General features: G+C 34.2%; 1 protein-coding gene across 1 annotated transcript; it reads right to left on the reverse strand.

Annotated features, from left to right (window-relative positions):
• Nucleotides 1–1267: 1267 nt before the first annotated feature.
• Nucleotides 1268–9664, reverse strand: LOC145593059 (putative magnesium transporter NIPA9). Its single transcript, XM_081649568.1, has 9 exons — nt 9362–9664; nt 8197–8295; nt 7584–7713; nt 4947–5035; nt 3909–3965; nt 3747–3805; nt 3392–3512; nt 2740–2888; nt 1268–1695 (listed from the first exon to the last, which is right to left on the reverse strand). The coding sequence occupies exons 1-9, from the start codon at nt 9470–9472 to the stop codon at nt 1476–1478; spliced, it is 1035 nt and encodes a 344-aa protein (XP_081505694.1). The 5' UTR covers nt 9473–9664; the 3' UTR covers nt 1268–1475.
• Nucleotides 9665–14355: the final 4691 nt, after the last annotated feature.

The raw sequence follows: 14355 nt of genomic DNA on the forward strand, positions 1-14355 counted from the left end.
GATTTTACATGAAATTGAATTATCAATAGACTCAAATTTAATTCTACCCAATTTAACAGTAAATAAATTAAATGACTCGTCACTGAATAAGGTGACTTATCAAGTATAACAACAATATTCAATTTGACATGACCCTACCAAGCTTAGGCTTTATTAAGTGTTCAAGCCAATCATATTGCAACATGACATAAAACTAAACTAGGTTTTAAATAAGATGAGTACATCATTTTAGGAATGGTAATGGGGTAAGACTAGGTAAATCTTGTATTCTTATCCTCATAGTCATATACTCATACCCATCCCCAACTTCATCTTTTCGTTATCATCCTCATGGTGAGTCTAAAATATATCACCATCTCCTCCCGACTTCCATGATAGATGCAAATTTGAAATCATACTTGCCCCCATCATATCCACAACCTTTCCATACCACCACTCACTAAATTTAAACCTATTCATACTCCATTGGTATGAGATGAATTTCTTATCTGACTCGCTCCACTAACATTCTCTGCTAAGAAGAGTATAAAATACTACGCAATATTAGTATTGTTTAATTTTTAGCTCCTCCTTGTTTGAGATTTTGATACTTGTGTTGTGTGTGTTGGTCTGTTGACCTTGTTGCAAAGATGTGCTTTCACAAGGAAGTACAACAAAAGTCAATGTGACAATGTCACAAGACTCAAATAGTATGGAATGTATTATGTAGTTTAATGCAACTAATTGTGGTCCCAAAAACAGGAAACTAGTACAATACTCGACATGTGGAAAATTCAATCTCAACAGAATCAACTTAGCTTTATAATACAAATTTACAATGAATGTAGCATTTTATCGTTTTACTTTTTAGGGTTGATTTCATTCAACTGTCGGATAAAAAGTGGAATGTGATCAAATAAGGTTTTTAGATGTTGTAAAAATGATAATGACAACTGGTTTTACTTTTAGGCCCATTTGTTAAAGCCTTTCTATTTAAGTCAACTGTTGAAATTGGCTTTAGGACTCTCAATTAGGCGGCTCGACTTTTCCTCCATGTAATATTTACCAACTTGTCGCGACTAAGTTTAAGGTGAAACCGTCTCACACTGCTTGTTTACACCGTAGTTGTCTGAAATCGTTTCACACTAGTTAAGTTGTATCCTAATTGTCAATATCCCAATTTTATGCGTTGAGACAACAAGATGATAATAACACATCCTTGGTTTGAGATGGCAGGATTGATGTTGCAAAGATGAATAGTACAAATAAAAATTATGACACCCAAAAATGAGAAATCAAACTCCTATGTTTGTTCAATAGGACCATAACTACAGTTGTTTAAAAATAAAAATTTAAAAAGATTATACAGTTTTTCAGCAAAAATGAATACGAAAATACATGTTGGGGGCGCATTGTAAAACTGGTCAAGACTAACACTAACATTCTGCAAAAAAAGCCATCAACAGATCAAGAATATACAACAGTTCCTCTGTTATTCATGGCTTCTCCTTTGTTGGGGAAGTTAACAAATGATGCAAAGTGTTTGTATGAATTACAGCACTAGGATTTGGATCCCTCGTCCGGACTGAATCAGGTTGCTTGGCACTGAAGCTCTTGTCCAACCCACGTCGCACAGGACGCTTCCCTGGCCATGGAAGGAAACGCACCAACCTTGTTGAACTCACCAACATAATCACGCCTATAATTATAAGTAACCTGCAGATGGACAAAACAATATTAATGGTCGAGTTTAAAGAATTTGAACCAAAGCACCAACAACAGAGACATTAAAATCTTCATAAACAAACTCCCTCAGTTCACAAAAAAGCACTTCATATAATTTTTTCTGTCCGTCAAACTTTCACCAATACATTATGAAAAGTTATAACTAATTTATATGCAAAAAAAAAGAAAAAATCAAAAAAATCATATTGTATCAAAATATAGGTTCTTCGAATCTTCGTGATACTTTTGCTGGAAATAAACCAATAGACAAAGTTTGACCTTGAAAAGTGAAAGGGACACTTAATCTCATTTAACAAAAATCCACAGATACCAAGAGCAGTGGAAAGATCAGATAAGAGATAAAGTTTTCATCTTGAAGATCTTTATAGGACCAGTAAAGTGATTCTGGATGTTAAATGAATATGCATTCACTGTTTATCAAGCTAATCTTGCAACCAACAAGGCCAGGAAAGATTGGGTGTTCCTAAACAACGCAATGGACATATTGACTTGAGAAAATACAAGACAAACACAAGCCGCTTGGCAGACGGTCATACAAATGATACAATATGTTAATATTGCAAAAGGAAGTCTCATCCATAATCCATGGTAATAATAATTTACAATTTCATCTTAATCATACCATATCATGAGACATTGAACGAGACTATTCTTACAAACTTACACAGTTCCATCACCAATACTGCTATTTGATAGGCCTTAAGAGGTCTGCATACATAATTGTCTTACAACTTAGCTAGTCGATAGCTTCATGCTAAAATACAATCTTGTTTAAACTTTTAATTTTAAAGTGAAGATGGGGCTGTCAAATGCAGCAGAAATTAAAATTCTGGAAGACACTGAAATAGATGGGACAAGGATATACAGCCAGATTTCAGCTTAACTGTTGCAGCAATTGCATATAATAATTATATGGCTATGGATCAATACTTCGTATAAACACCCAATAAAGCCATACTTGTTACTAACATATTCAAAATACTAATAAATCATCAGAAAGTATAATAGAATTACCATCCAAGCAACAACAAGAGACGGGCTCCTGGAGCAGCAGGCAAGTGCTCACCCAAAGCAAACATGCCAGCAAGTACACCAGTCACAATTGATGCTACAGCAGCACACGTGGAAACAACTATAGCCCTGCCATGCTTCAAACCCCTTGTCTGTTCAAAGAAATCAAACAGTGATTTCAGGAAGAAAGCGTCAAACAAAAACAACTTAAGGGAGACTTCCCAAATTCCCCACAAAGAATCCGTAACTTACTAGGGAATTGCGATAGACTATCTCTGATACTACAAATTCAATGTAATTGATTCATGTCAAATCATATGCTATATACAAGCACCATGACTACTTATTGAGATTATGAGGCACTACAGATGAATAAAGCAGGTTCTCAAAAGTTAAAATAAATGAGGAACGTAATCAGGCATTGATACATAATGGTAATGGCTTTAAATGAATATCAGCAGTAATTAAAGCATATAACCAAAAAAAAAAAAATCTTGTTTAGAAAACTTTGCAGACCAAATCTCAGATGCAACCTTCATTCAGTTACAAAAAGAACAAGAACATTGACAATCAAAGGGAAACTAGACCGAAAGACACCCAAATAAACACTGACAAGCAATTGCTATTTTTATTGATAGTTCAATTTGAGAAATACCTGGTAAACAAATCCTGTGCCACTGCAGCATACACTTATTGCTATACTAAGTGGAAGAAGCATCTTGGAAAAACCTTGCTCCAAAAATATAAATCCAAGCTTGGACACAACAGCCGCCATCCTGCAGTAATCTCAGGATCAGCATTTACTAGCAACTCTTACACCGAGAAAAGTATGTATAAGCAGATTTTCACTTTTTATTATGATTGAGGCCATAGCAAAATTATACGTTATAGATTTTAAAACCTTAAGGCAAACTAGGTTTAAAACTGAAGCATATCAGTGGAAAAAGGTGCAACAGAAAAATCAAGCTCGGAAAACAACTATGAATTTCAGAGAGAGATCTTAGGTATACCCAAACAGAATGCCAGACTCCAGACCGTATATTATTTCTTCAACAACTTCAGATTGCATCTGCAGAAGAAAGTTGCAGAAATGACAATCAAGAGAAATGCTCCTTTCAACAAAATAAAGTCTAAGGTCAAAGAGGAGGGCAATGAGATTAAAATAAAGATACCAATTCTTGTTCTCTTCGTTGCCGTCTGTAAATACGAAGCCACCCATTCAGGATTACCTGTAAGCAAAATAGTTTCAAGATTTATTGAGATATTTCACGAACACATACATAAAATGTACATGTATAAATTGACAAATAAATACTTCGCGTATAATTATAAAGGGATAAATAGTGGCTTTGGCCAGCAGCTAAGATATAGAAACATGTATACGTGAGTGGTTTGCGGCCTAAGCTGTGTGAATTTAGGGACTGTGAACGTTGAATACATCTTAAAGCAACACTTTCTAGTGTCCAAGAAGAGACAAGTGAATTCTCCAGAATGTTTACAACTTTAATCTAATAATATCAACATTTTCCGTCAATTATATGGGCAGGCCACAAGTGGAGTTTTGTGGGAGTTTCTCAGTACTGTTCATCAACAAACCATTTAGTTACAAAATATATCTAGACAAAACAGAAACACTTTTGGTTTAAAATACAGCCAAGCATTACCATTAAAAGCTGAAAAAGACAGCAAATTTTCATCTTAAAAGTATGATAAAGTACAGACTAGTTAAAATGTCTCGCAGAACCTTCAGCTAAGATTCCTTATGAAGTTTTAGGACAGTCAATTAGATTCAAGACCAAGTTCTAACAGAAAAACCTCTCTGCTATCACAGCAGTAACATTGAATAGAAGTGATCACCCAAATCCTGCTTGGACAGGTGCCTCCTTAGAATGATATCAACCAATGATGTAAACAGTAAGGTATGTGTAATATGGTTGAAAGGCTTCATAATGAATCAGATACATATAGACAGACTTGGTTATACTTATACCCTCAACATATTAAGAAAATATAGGTCTTTATGGGGTGCATTTCAACCTTTATAAATTTCATGCACCATAGCATATTTTGAAAGTAGCCACATTAGACAACCTACAAAGTAGACCTGATTATTTATTTCTGTTATAAAGCTGTAAGTATGCCCAGGCAATATATATACATCAATAGGCATGGCAGTCAACACCAGCTAGTGCACAGAGCAAGGTACCTACAAACAAGATCACAACAACAAATGCTAGCCAAGGAAGGTGGAAAATAGAGATAGGAGTAGCCTTCTGCTCCTCACCTCCAGCACCAATTCCTGCAATTGGGAAAAAAAAAAAAAACCAATTAGTTTAGATTAGGAAGCCTTTTTTTTTTAATACATATATATATATATATAGAAAACCCAAGCCAAAAAAATAACTCCATGCACAAACACCAATGATATCATTAAGCACGTACCACAAGGTTCCAACCGTGGTCTGTGGAATAACAATACGGCATAAGTGCTGTGTATTGAATACTTTGGAACAAACTTACACACAAACTAGATTCATAAAAACAGGTGCTAAGCCCATGATATTTCTTTCTGTCTTACTCCAACATTGTGAATACTATTCTTGATAATCATATCTTTCTCTCAAATTTTTTATCTTGAAAATTGAGCTACATCAATATACTTCCTCCATTTCTTATTAATCACTTCACGCTTGCCAATGCATAACTTTGGAGACTCTAATGTCTTCAATTATTTTTTTTTTTAGTATAAATTTACAAAAATTGACATTTTCAAAGTATGTACCAAGATAAATCTAATTAGATCCCAAATAACAATATATTTCTTTACAGATCACAAAAGAGTGCCAAAGAGAGTGTGAATAGTGTAAAGATCTGGATAGAATTTTTTTTTTTAAAAAAAAAGGAAGAATTAACAAGAACTCCTAGGTTCATGTGTCTTGTGAAGGCCTAATATATGGTTAAATCACAAATTTTCTAGAATATGACCCCAGCATTGTGAATGACATGTTCACCATATAATTCATAGGCACTTGAAAGTTAAAACCTAAATGCATTGTTCCTGAACTACATCAAAGTATCAAACAAAACAGAAACATGATTTTTTTGCAATGATGGAAACAAGAATGAGACTTATGGCATGAGATGAGTAATATCTTTTCTTTTTTTGTCCCCAAGATTTTAGAATCTTATTGAACAATTACCAATCAATTAAACATGACCGTGTCCTAATAATCATTTTACATGTTATAAGAAAATTCAGCTGGCAGCATAAACATTTTAATTAGCATTGACTAACAAAATTTTAAAAATCATCACCTAAATTGAACAGCTAAAACAATCAGCTAGAGGAAAGTTAGCTTCCCAATAGGCAACCATCTACAAACAATTTAAATGGTAAGGAAATTCAACAATTTTCATAGTGCAACAGCAATATCAATATATTATAGTTTTAACCCCAATGATGATCTCTCCTCTGCTCGTTAATCATGATCTCTCCCAACATTCCCTTATATTTGCAAACCTAACTCTTCATATCATTCTTAACTCCTCCCATCTAAGTCATCTTTGGTCCGCTCCAGGCCTCCAGCTTCCTATGAGATGCCCAAGATCCCAACCCTCTACTTTCCTTGCCGACTTTTCTTACCAGCAGACTCCGGGTCTCACATGCCCAAACTAGCATAATCAGTTCTTCCTTACTTTAAACTCAATATTCACAACTCAAATTTCCTTCCTAATATGTTTTTTTATTTGTTTCTAATGTGCTTTAAGGTGTTCCCACACATTAATTTTGCCACTCCTATCTTCCTTATATGATATTTCCAGAATGCCCATCGGACTTGACTTTGTAGTGACATCTTGGTCAATTTCTCCATTCTTCTACAAACTTGACCATGTGTTCTTAGAATACTCACTCTTTGGCAGCTCCTTACCATCCAATATTTCCATTCAACTTCCTCATAACTCTAAAACAACATTCCATGTGCTCTAAGCCCCCAAGATTCTATTGTTGTTTCCTAGCACTACCTTCAACTTTAGTCTCGTCCACCTATACAATATCATCATTTGTAATCTACACAAAGGTGCTAAATCTTTGAGCCAAGCTCAATTAGTAGTAAGCTCAACTTGAGATCAATAAGGTTTTGCTCAAAGCTTGCCTCAATGCTTAGTTGGCTCAACGCTCAGAGCTCAAAACTTAGTTTTCAAATTTGAACAAAATTTGGAATCAAACAACTATAAGACCAAAAATATTGCCCAAAAGTAAGTATTAAAATACTACTATTTGGCTTACTAATGTTATAGGCCTTAGGGAAGCTTAAGCAGTATAACTATTTTTGTATGACTGATATATTTTGAATACTTACTCTGCTTGGCTTACCCTCTTTCCTAGCACTAAAGGCTTAGTAAAATGTTAAGGTATCATAAATCTTCTGGGAAATCTACTTAATTAGCAATCTAAAAATTTGAATTCTTATAATCTTATGTCAACCATTCATTGCAGTCTGCTTGTACAATCTTAGTGGGAAGCTCATAGCAAACTGAAATGCGTAGGGAAAAGGTATATCTCTCCTCCACCCAGCCACACCTTACAACTAAACATAAAGAAAGGTTCTCAATAGTATGTATGCTAAGAGTACAGAAGTATACTAAATAAAGGTAAATATGCATTTCTTACTGCTTTAAACCTTCATATAAGATCACTATTCCGCTATAAAGACATAGTCCCAAGACTCCAAACAGTCAAACACTACATAACCTGATTGCTAGGTTCCAAATTCCAAGTGAAAAAATTAAGATTAATCTACTAACAAAAATGTTCAGCAAAGACAACTTCTACAGACTTACATTACCTATTGTGCCAATTCCGGCCAATGCAATTCCCATCCAATCTACGACATTCATTAGTTCCTTCAAATAAAAGTGGGAGAAAATGGAGAGTATAGCAAGCCCACATCCAGACACGGGTTGGATGACTGACACCTGAAATGATTTAAAGCAATCAGAAAATTACAGACCAAGAAGTTAAAGAGAATAGCTGCTGCAAGCAGTATAATGCTGCTTCTGCTATAGTATACAATTATACACTCAGCAAGCAACAATAGATAATAGAAACATATGTTACTATTGAAAGATACAGACCCATGCTTAAAGCAGCTTACAGATAGGTGCTAGATATCAAGGTGACAATCACAATTCATAGAAAGTTGTTAAATATGAAAGACTGAAGAGTAAATCTCAATTATATCATGAATTCCAGCTAACATTTTCCTAATTGCCCTGGACAGTTAGCCCTAGTCTTTTCCATCAACTAAAAGAGCACACACCAACGGCAGAATAAATATAGAAAATTCTATTTCTGTCACTTCGCGTATATGTATACAAAGCATATTATCTTTAGGCCATTAACAAAAATAATATGGAGTATTTTCAAATACATAGCAACTACTATAGTTGACAACTTACTGGAGCAAGAGATAATGCCCTCAGCATCAAAAGTGCACCACCAATATCCATCAAAAAGCCTGATATCCAAGCTCTATTGAATGCATATGTCCTGATCACCTACAAACATAGATGAGATTAAAGGATATTTAAACTAAAGAATACTAAACAATGACAACAAGAACAAATTCTTAAAATCCATCAGCTAACATCAGACATGGTAAGTTTTATGAGCAACTAAGGTGCTGGTTCCAAAAATAAAAGTTTATGCTCTTTGAGGTCCAAATAATGGGGAAAGGGAGGTTAATTAAAGCCCCTTCCAATATCACAGGAAACAAGGAGAAATTGCAAGCCAAATGAAACAACAGTGATTTTGTAATTCATAGACCAGCTACTAAAGAAACTGTGTACATCGGGTTATACATAGAAAAGGAGCTTAGAATAAAAGTAAGGAATTAAGCATAACAGCAGTCAAAACAATACGAAAAATTCGTAGAGGTGGTGGTACATGAAAGAGGAGGATGGGGCAGAGGGATTGTCCTTACTCCTTAGTAACAGAATCCTACCAACAGTATCAGCTTACACACAAACATGAGAGAAATAGTTCCGCCATCCCTCCCTTCTCCTTCAACTTCTCCCATATACCATCAATTATTAACCCTCCATAACCCTTTGATCGATTCCCTTCATTCCAAGCATGCCCTTAAAGGATCAGATCAGCAGAGCTACCCAAACTTAAGAAGACCAAATTTTGGATCAAATGTGATTCCTCCCAAGTCCCAACACAAATTAGTTCAACCCTTAATTACTCAAACAATCCCCAGAAACTCTTTATTAATCACAGTTCATAGAGCTATCTAATACAACACACAAACAAATCAAACAAAAACACCCAATATTTTAACAATTAACAAGTTTACAAGCAATTAAATCCTCAAAAAAATCCAAAATATCATAATAATACAAGATTCAAAACCCATGAAAACTTAACCCAATGTGAATCTAAAAGAGCAATAAAACTTAACCCATCACAGCAAAACAATCAATCATCCAAACCCACAACATAATTTCCACAATAACAATCATACAATTGATAATACAATTGAAAATCTAAAAGGGTACTTAGATCATGGTACAAGAAACAAAACAAGTTTAACAACAAATCAAAAAGAGAAGGATTATGAACCTTGAGCTTGAAAGAGAGAGGGGGTAAAATGAGGGTGCCTTTCTTTTGGAGGACTTTGCCGATGTTGTTGCCGGCCGTTGCCGCTAACGTAAGAAGCACGGCTTCCCACATCTGATTTTGGGGGGTGTTTTCTCTCTCCTCTGAAGAATGCGAGTGTTGTTGTGTATGTCGTGTGAAGCTCGACACTGGTTTGACAATGGACGTGTCTTACAAATTCAATGTCATATTTTGTGATTTGTGATGTTGTAATGGCGTTTTCTTGTTAATGGTAAGGTACCAACTTCAGCCTTCTTCCTTTTCCTTTTCCTTTTCTTTTGTTTTTTTCTTTTTCTACTCTTAAGTCTCTAATAAGGGCTAATCGGAGATTTCAAACCGGCCTAATTACTCAAGTTCAGCATATCTGCATCCTAGATACGCTCTTTTAGGGGGTAAGTCGGAGATTTTTAAGCTGGCTGAACAACTTTTTTATCCAATCCAAACTCTCAAGCGAGCACATCAATTTCACAAATGCACTCACTTAGTCACTTGGGTGGCTAGTTGTACGGGATGATATCGGCAGCGATATGCATTAGGTAAATCGGGTCAGGTCTTGACATTTGGGTTACTTCTAATACCGGCCCATTACCCATATCGATCTGTATCGCCAGTAACGTGGACACCTGCTTACGACCACGTGGACACTCATCGCCCATTAACAAGACAACCTTGTGGACTGACATGTGGCACTAGCTTGGGGATTTTTATAAATACCCAAGCATATTTCACTTTTAAGGTACGATTTTCTTAACCTAAACACACTTGAGCAATCCTTTATACCCATATCATTCAATTTGCTAACTAATTAATCCTGAGGTAACTCATTAATCTGCATTGACTGTCCAGTTAGGCGATAAACCATTACAGGCACAGATATAGTTAATCGGAGCAGATCTGGAACAGATATCATGTTATACACTTTTGTTAGTATACAAAGCTACATTTGTAGATCAATCCAATGCTTGCTCATTGCATAGAAGCTAAGCACCGAGGTCCACCGACAGCTTATATAATTAATTAGAGTGTTAGATTTTTGTGGAAAAGAAATCCATAATTTTTTGGTACAGAATTGTATTTTCTTATTAAGAAAATTTTGTCACGACTTCAAGGATAGGCAAAATTGTCCAAGCTCAATGTAGCTTCCCAATATATAGCTTCATCATGATGAATAAATTATTAGTTACATTACATGTTTGTGATTTTTTTTAAGGGATTAATTGGTTAGCTATATCAATATTCAACAAATATAATGCTAATATTCAAATTCAAGACTTCAATTCGTTTCACCAAACTGTAAGATACTTATTTTGAGGAATGAAATGTTTCATACAAAACTACCATAAGCAATATATTATATTCCACTTCAAAAAAACACCATAAGCATAAGTATTAATTAAATAAATAAATGAGCTCCTCTATAAGCCAAAATATTCAAACAATTTTGAAAGGAAAACAACTCATCTAAAACTTGGGTATAAATCATGTCTTTATTACCTGTATCATATAGCATTCCGGTGACAGTTACCAGGAGCCTTAGAAAATTATAAGTAAAATAGCCTAGGCAATTATCTTCATCATAATTGTCCAGCTTCATTCGATAGACTACATGCAAATGAAATGGGCCTGTATAATAGGAACAAGGAGGAGGAGAGTTTGGTCCACAAATAAGGATTAGGAACTTCCATACTAAAACCAATTGGCAATAGTAGGAGTTACTCCTCTATCTTATAAAGTGGAACCACCACTCCTCTTTCTCCAATGTGGGACACTCACAAGTGGGCTACAATGGGTTTCAACAATTATCATTGTTATTGTTGTTATTAGGCTCACCTAGCAACAACCAAGGTGTTGGTTTATTTGCACGACTCTACTCGATATTAACAATAGCAAAGGCTCAAAATTCAGAAAACGCTTCAATGGAGGGAATTTTATAAAGAGTTTTACGTAGGTTTTAAGGGGAGCTAGATGAAATTAAATAGAGAATTTTTTTTTTTTTTTGAAACAAATTAAATAGAGAATTTTATATGTACAATATGTCCTAAGATGTTTTGAGGGGTAGTAAAATACAATTTTTTGTAAGATAAAATTGATTGATTTTATTTCCTATTATATCTTACCATGGTATGCAACTAGGTCTTGTTTGGTTGTAATGCATGATATGTGCACTCGGGTGCACCATGAGCGTGGTACACCCGGTTAAATAAAAAAAAGGCGGAAAGAACATTTAGATGTTCGAAAAAGAACATGCAAGTAATTTTTTTTTTTTTGACAAAGGATTAAAGACAGAAAAAAAAAAAAAAAAAAAAAAACTATAACACACTACTATTAAAACAGATAAACAGGACAGTCGCTTCTCCTGCAATTTGGTGGGCCCGGTGAACGCGTTGCCAGCCTTGTAAATTTCACAATGTTGGAAGGTGGAGCCTAAACGTTATATCTGTTGCACTAGCCAAAGAACACAAATATCCCCCCGACCATCGCCCCGCAAGAGGGTAACAAGATTATAAGAATCCGTAAAAATTAGGGCCAAACAAATGTGATTGTTTGAAACCCATTGGAGGGCATACAAACAAGCTAAGGCTTTCGAATGGAGGGGGGAAGTGCAGAGGCCAAAATTACTCCCGCCAATAATCCTGTCATCCAGCGGATCTACATTATCAAGGCACCACCCCATTCTTGCATGTCGAGTGTCCTTGTACCATGCTCCATCAATCTGAATCTGAACGAAGTTAGAACCTGTACGAGAAACCCCTAAATGGGCCGCATGAAACCTTGGCGGGGGCAAACCCTCATGAATAGTAGAAGACGGGGGAACTGCCGAAGTAGTATCCGTATCCATAAAGAGAGAATGCAAGTTTTAAACATGCAAGTTTTTGAATAAGAACATGTTTGTGTTTAACAATGAACATGCATTATTAAAAAACATAAAGACATTACAAAAAGAACGTGATAAAACTTTATTAAAAATTTTATGAAAAATTACACATTAACGAAAAAATTTTTTACCAAAGATATCATTTCCCCAAAAATAATTCTCTCTCTCCAAAAATTCAACTTTCCATAATAATTTAGTTCTCTCTCTAAAATATTTTCGACTTAAAAAATTTAAGATTTCATTTTCAAATTAAATTTCAAAATTCAAAATAACATAGGTTAAAAGAACATAAGTTATAATGTAAAGAACATATAATTCATACCCGAAGAAGACACTGACCAAACTCAAAGAACATACGATAATAATAAAAAAAATAATAATAACAATGATATATGTTAAAAAAAAAAAAAATCGTGCGTCACTCATTACCTCAAAAAACATACGAGCCAAATTTAAAGAACGTACTTTATATTATTAAAGCCCAAAAAACATGTTTAATCAACATACGTTAAAGAACATAACTATAAAAGAACATATTATCAAACATATATGGGTATGTTCTTTGTCAAACACGGTATATTCTTTATCAAACAACCATATGATCTTTCAGCCTTTAAGGGTGCACCATGCACATGGTGCACCCTAGTGTACTATCCTATTTTTAGTTTGGTTGCACTTAAATTATGAGAGCAATACAAATTCCTTGGGAGTTTGAAATTCCTACAATATATTGCTCTCAAAAATTAGGAAAGTAGTTAAGTACATCAAGTTAATGAGATTAAACATAAGAAGCATATAGGAAGTTAATTTATGGAAAATACAAGTTCTATTAGTATGAATCAAACAAGAAAAATAGTTCTTCTAGGAATTATAACTTTTTATGAATTGGTATTTCTATCTTATAATGGGTATTTAACTCCCATATACAACCAAACGAGATCCTAACAAATAAAGTTGTACAATTGGTTTGACTACGAGACAGCGACACTTAAAATTCTGCATACCAATTTTTGCAAAGTGTTTTGTCACGTAGGGCAAAAGTAATTTAAGTAACCATAAACATGCCACATATGTTAGGGAATTAGCCATACAAGTAATTATAGGTTATCAAAGTAGAGATATACATAAATCTTAAGAAACCTAAATGGAATTATCAAACAACAAGGACTAATTAAAGTGATAATTAAGTCAAAGCTTAAGGCACTAAATTGAAATTACAAAATCACAAGGCAACAAAGTGAATTTTTTTTTAAAAAAAAAATTAAAAATAAAACTTTAGGTCACTAAAGTGGAATTATGAAAATAACCAGACATCAAAGAGGAATTATATCAAACGTTAGGGCACTAGGGCCTGTTCTAATTGACTGAGCTGAGCCGAGCTGAACTGAACTGAACTGAACTGAATATTTTATGAGAGAAGGAAATTAAGAACTGAAGTGAAGTGAACTGAAAATAATATGAAGAGAACAAGTTCTAAAGTGGAAATAATTTCCCTAATTGAATTTACAAATAAAACTACTAATTTGTATGTGTATGACAATAACAACAAAATCAATTTTTTTTCACTTTTTATTTTTTTTAGGAATTTTTACCATTTACTTTATATTGCAAGTGATTATATTATGTGTAGGGAGGAACCTTCAATGTGAGCTTACTTTCTGCTCCTCAACGTCTAATTGCTTTATTGCATACTCCGTAGTCCGTACATTAAATGTATTGCTGTGCATATACTGGTACGATGTAAACTTATACAGTTATACATCCAAGTCTCTACAAGTAAACCATCTTTGTCATTAAATAGTCACCACACTATTATTGAGGGGATTTCATTTTGCCAACTTCCCCACTTTTAATAGTTATAGATTTTAGAAAAAATAAGTTCAAATCAGAAAAATAAGTTCAGATCATATCATCGTTCTATGTGCAGTTTTTTATCGCTAAATATCTTTAATTTTGTAATGAAAAAATTATGAAAATCACATATTAATAAAATACACGTTATTACGAATCTAACAAGACCCCATTTGATGTATTTTTTCCGTATAGATTATCGTATATTTAAAGTCAAAGTTTGGTCAAATTT

This window comes from Chenopodium album, chromosome 18 (assembly GCF_948465745.1).
Source record: "Chenopodium album chromosome 18, dcCheAlbu1.1, whole genome shotgun sequence".
Lineage (NCBI taxonomy): Eukaryota > Viridiplantae > Streptophyta > Magnoliopsida > Caryophyllales > Amaranthaceae > Chenopodium > Chenopodium album.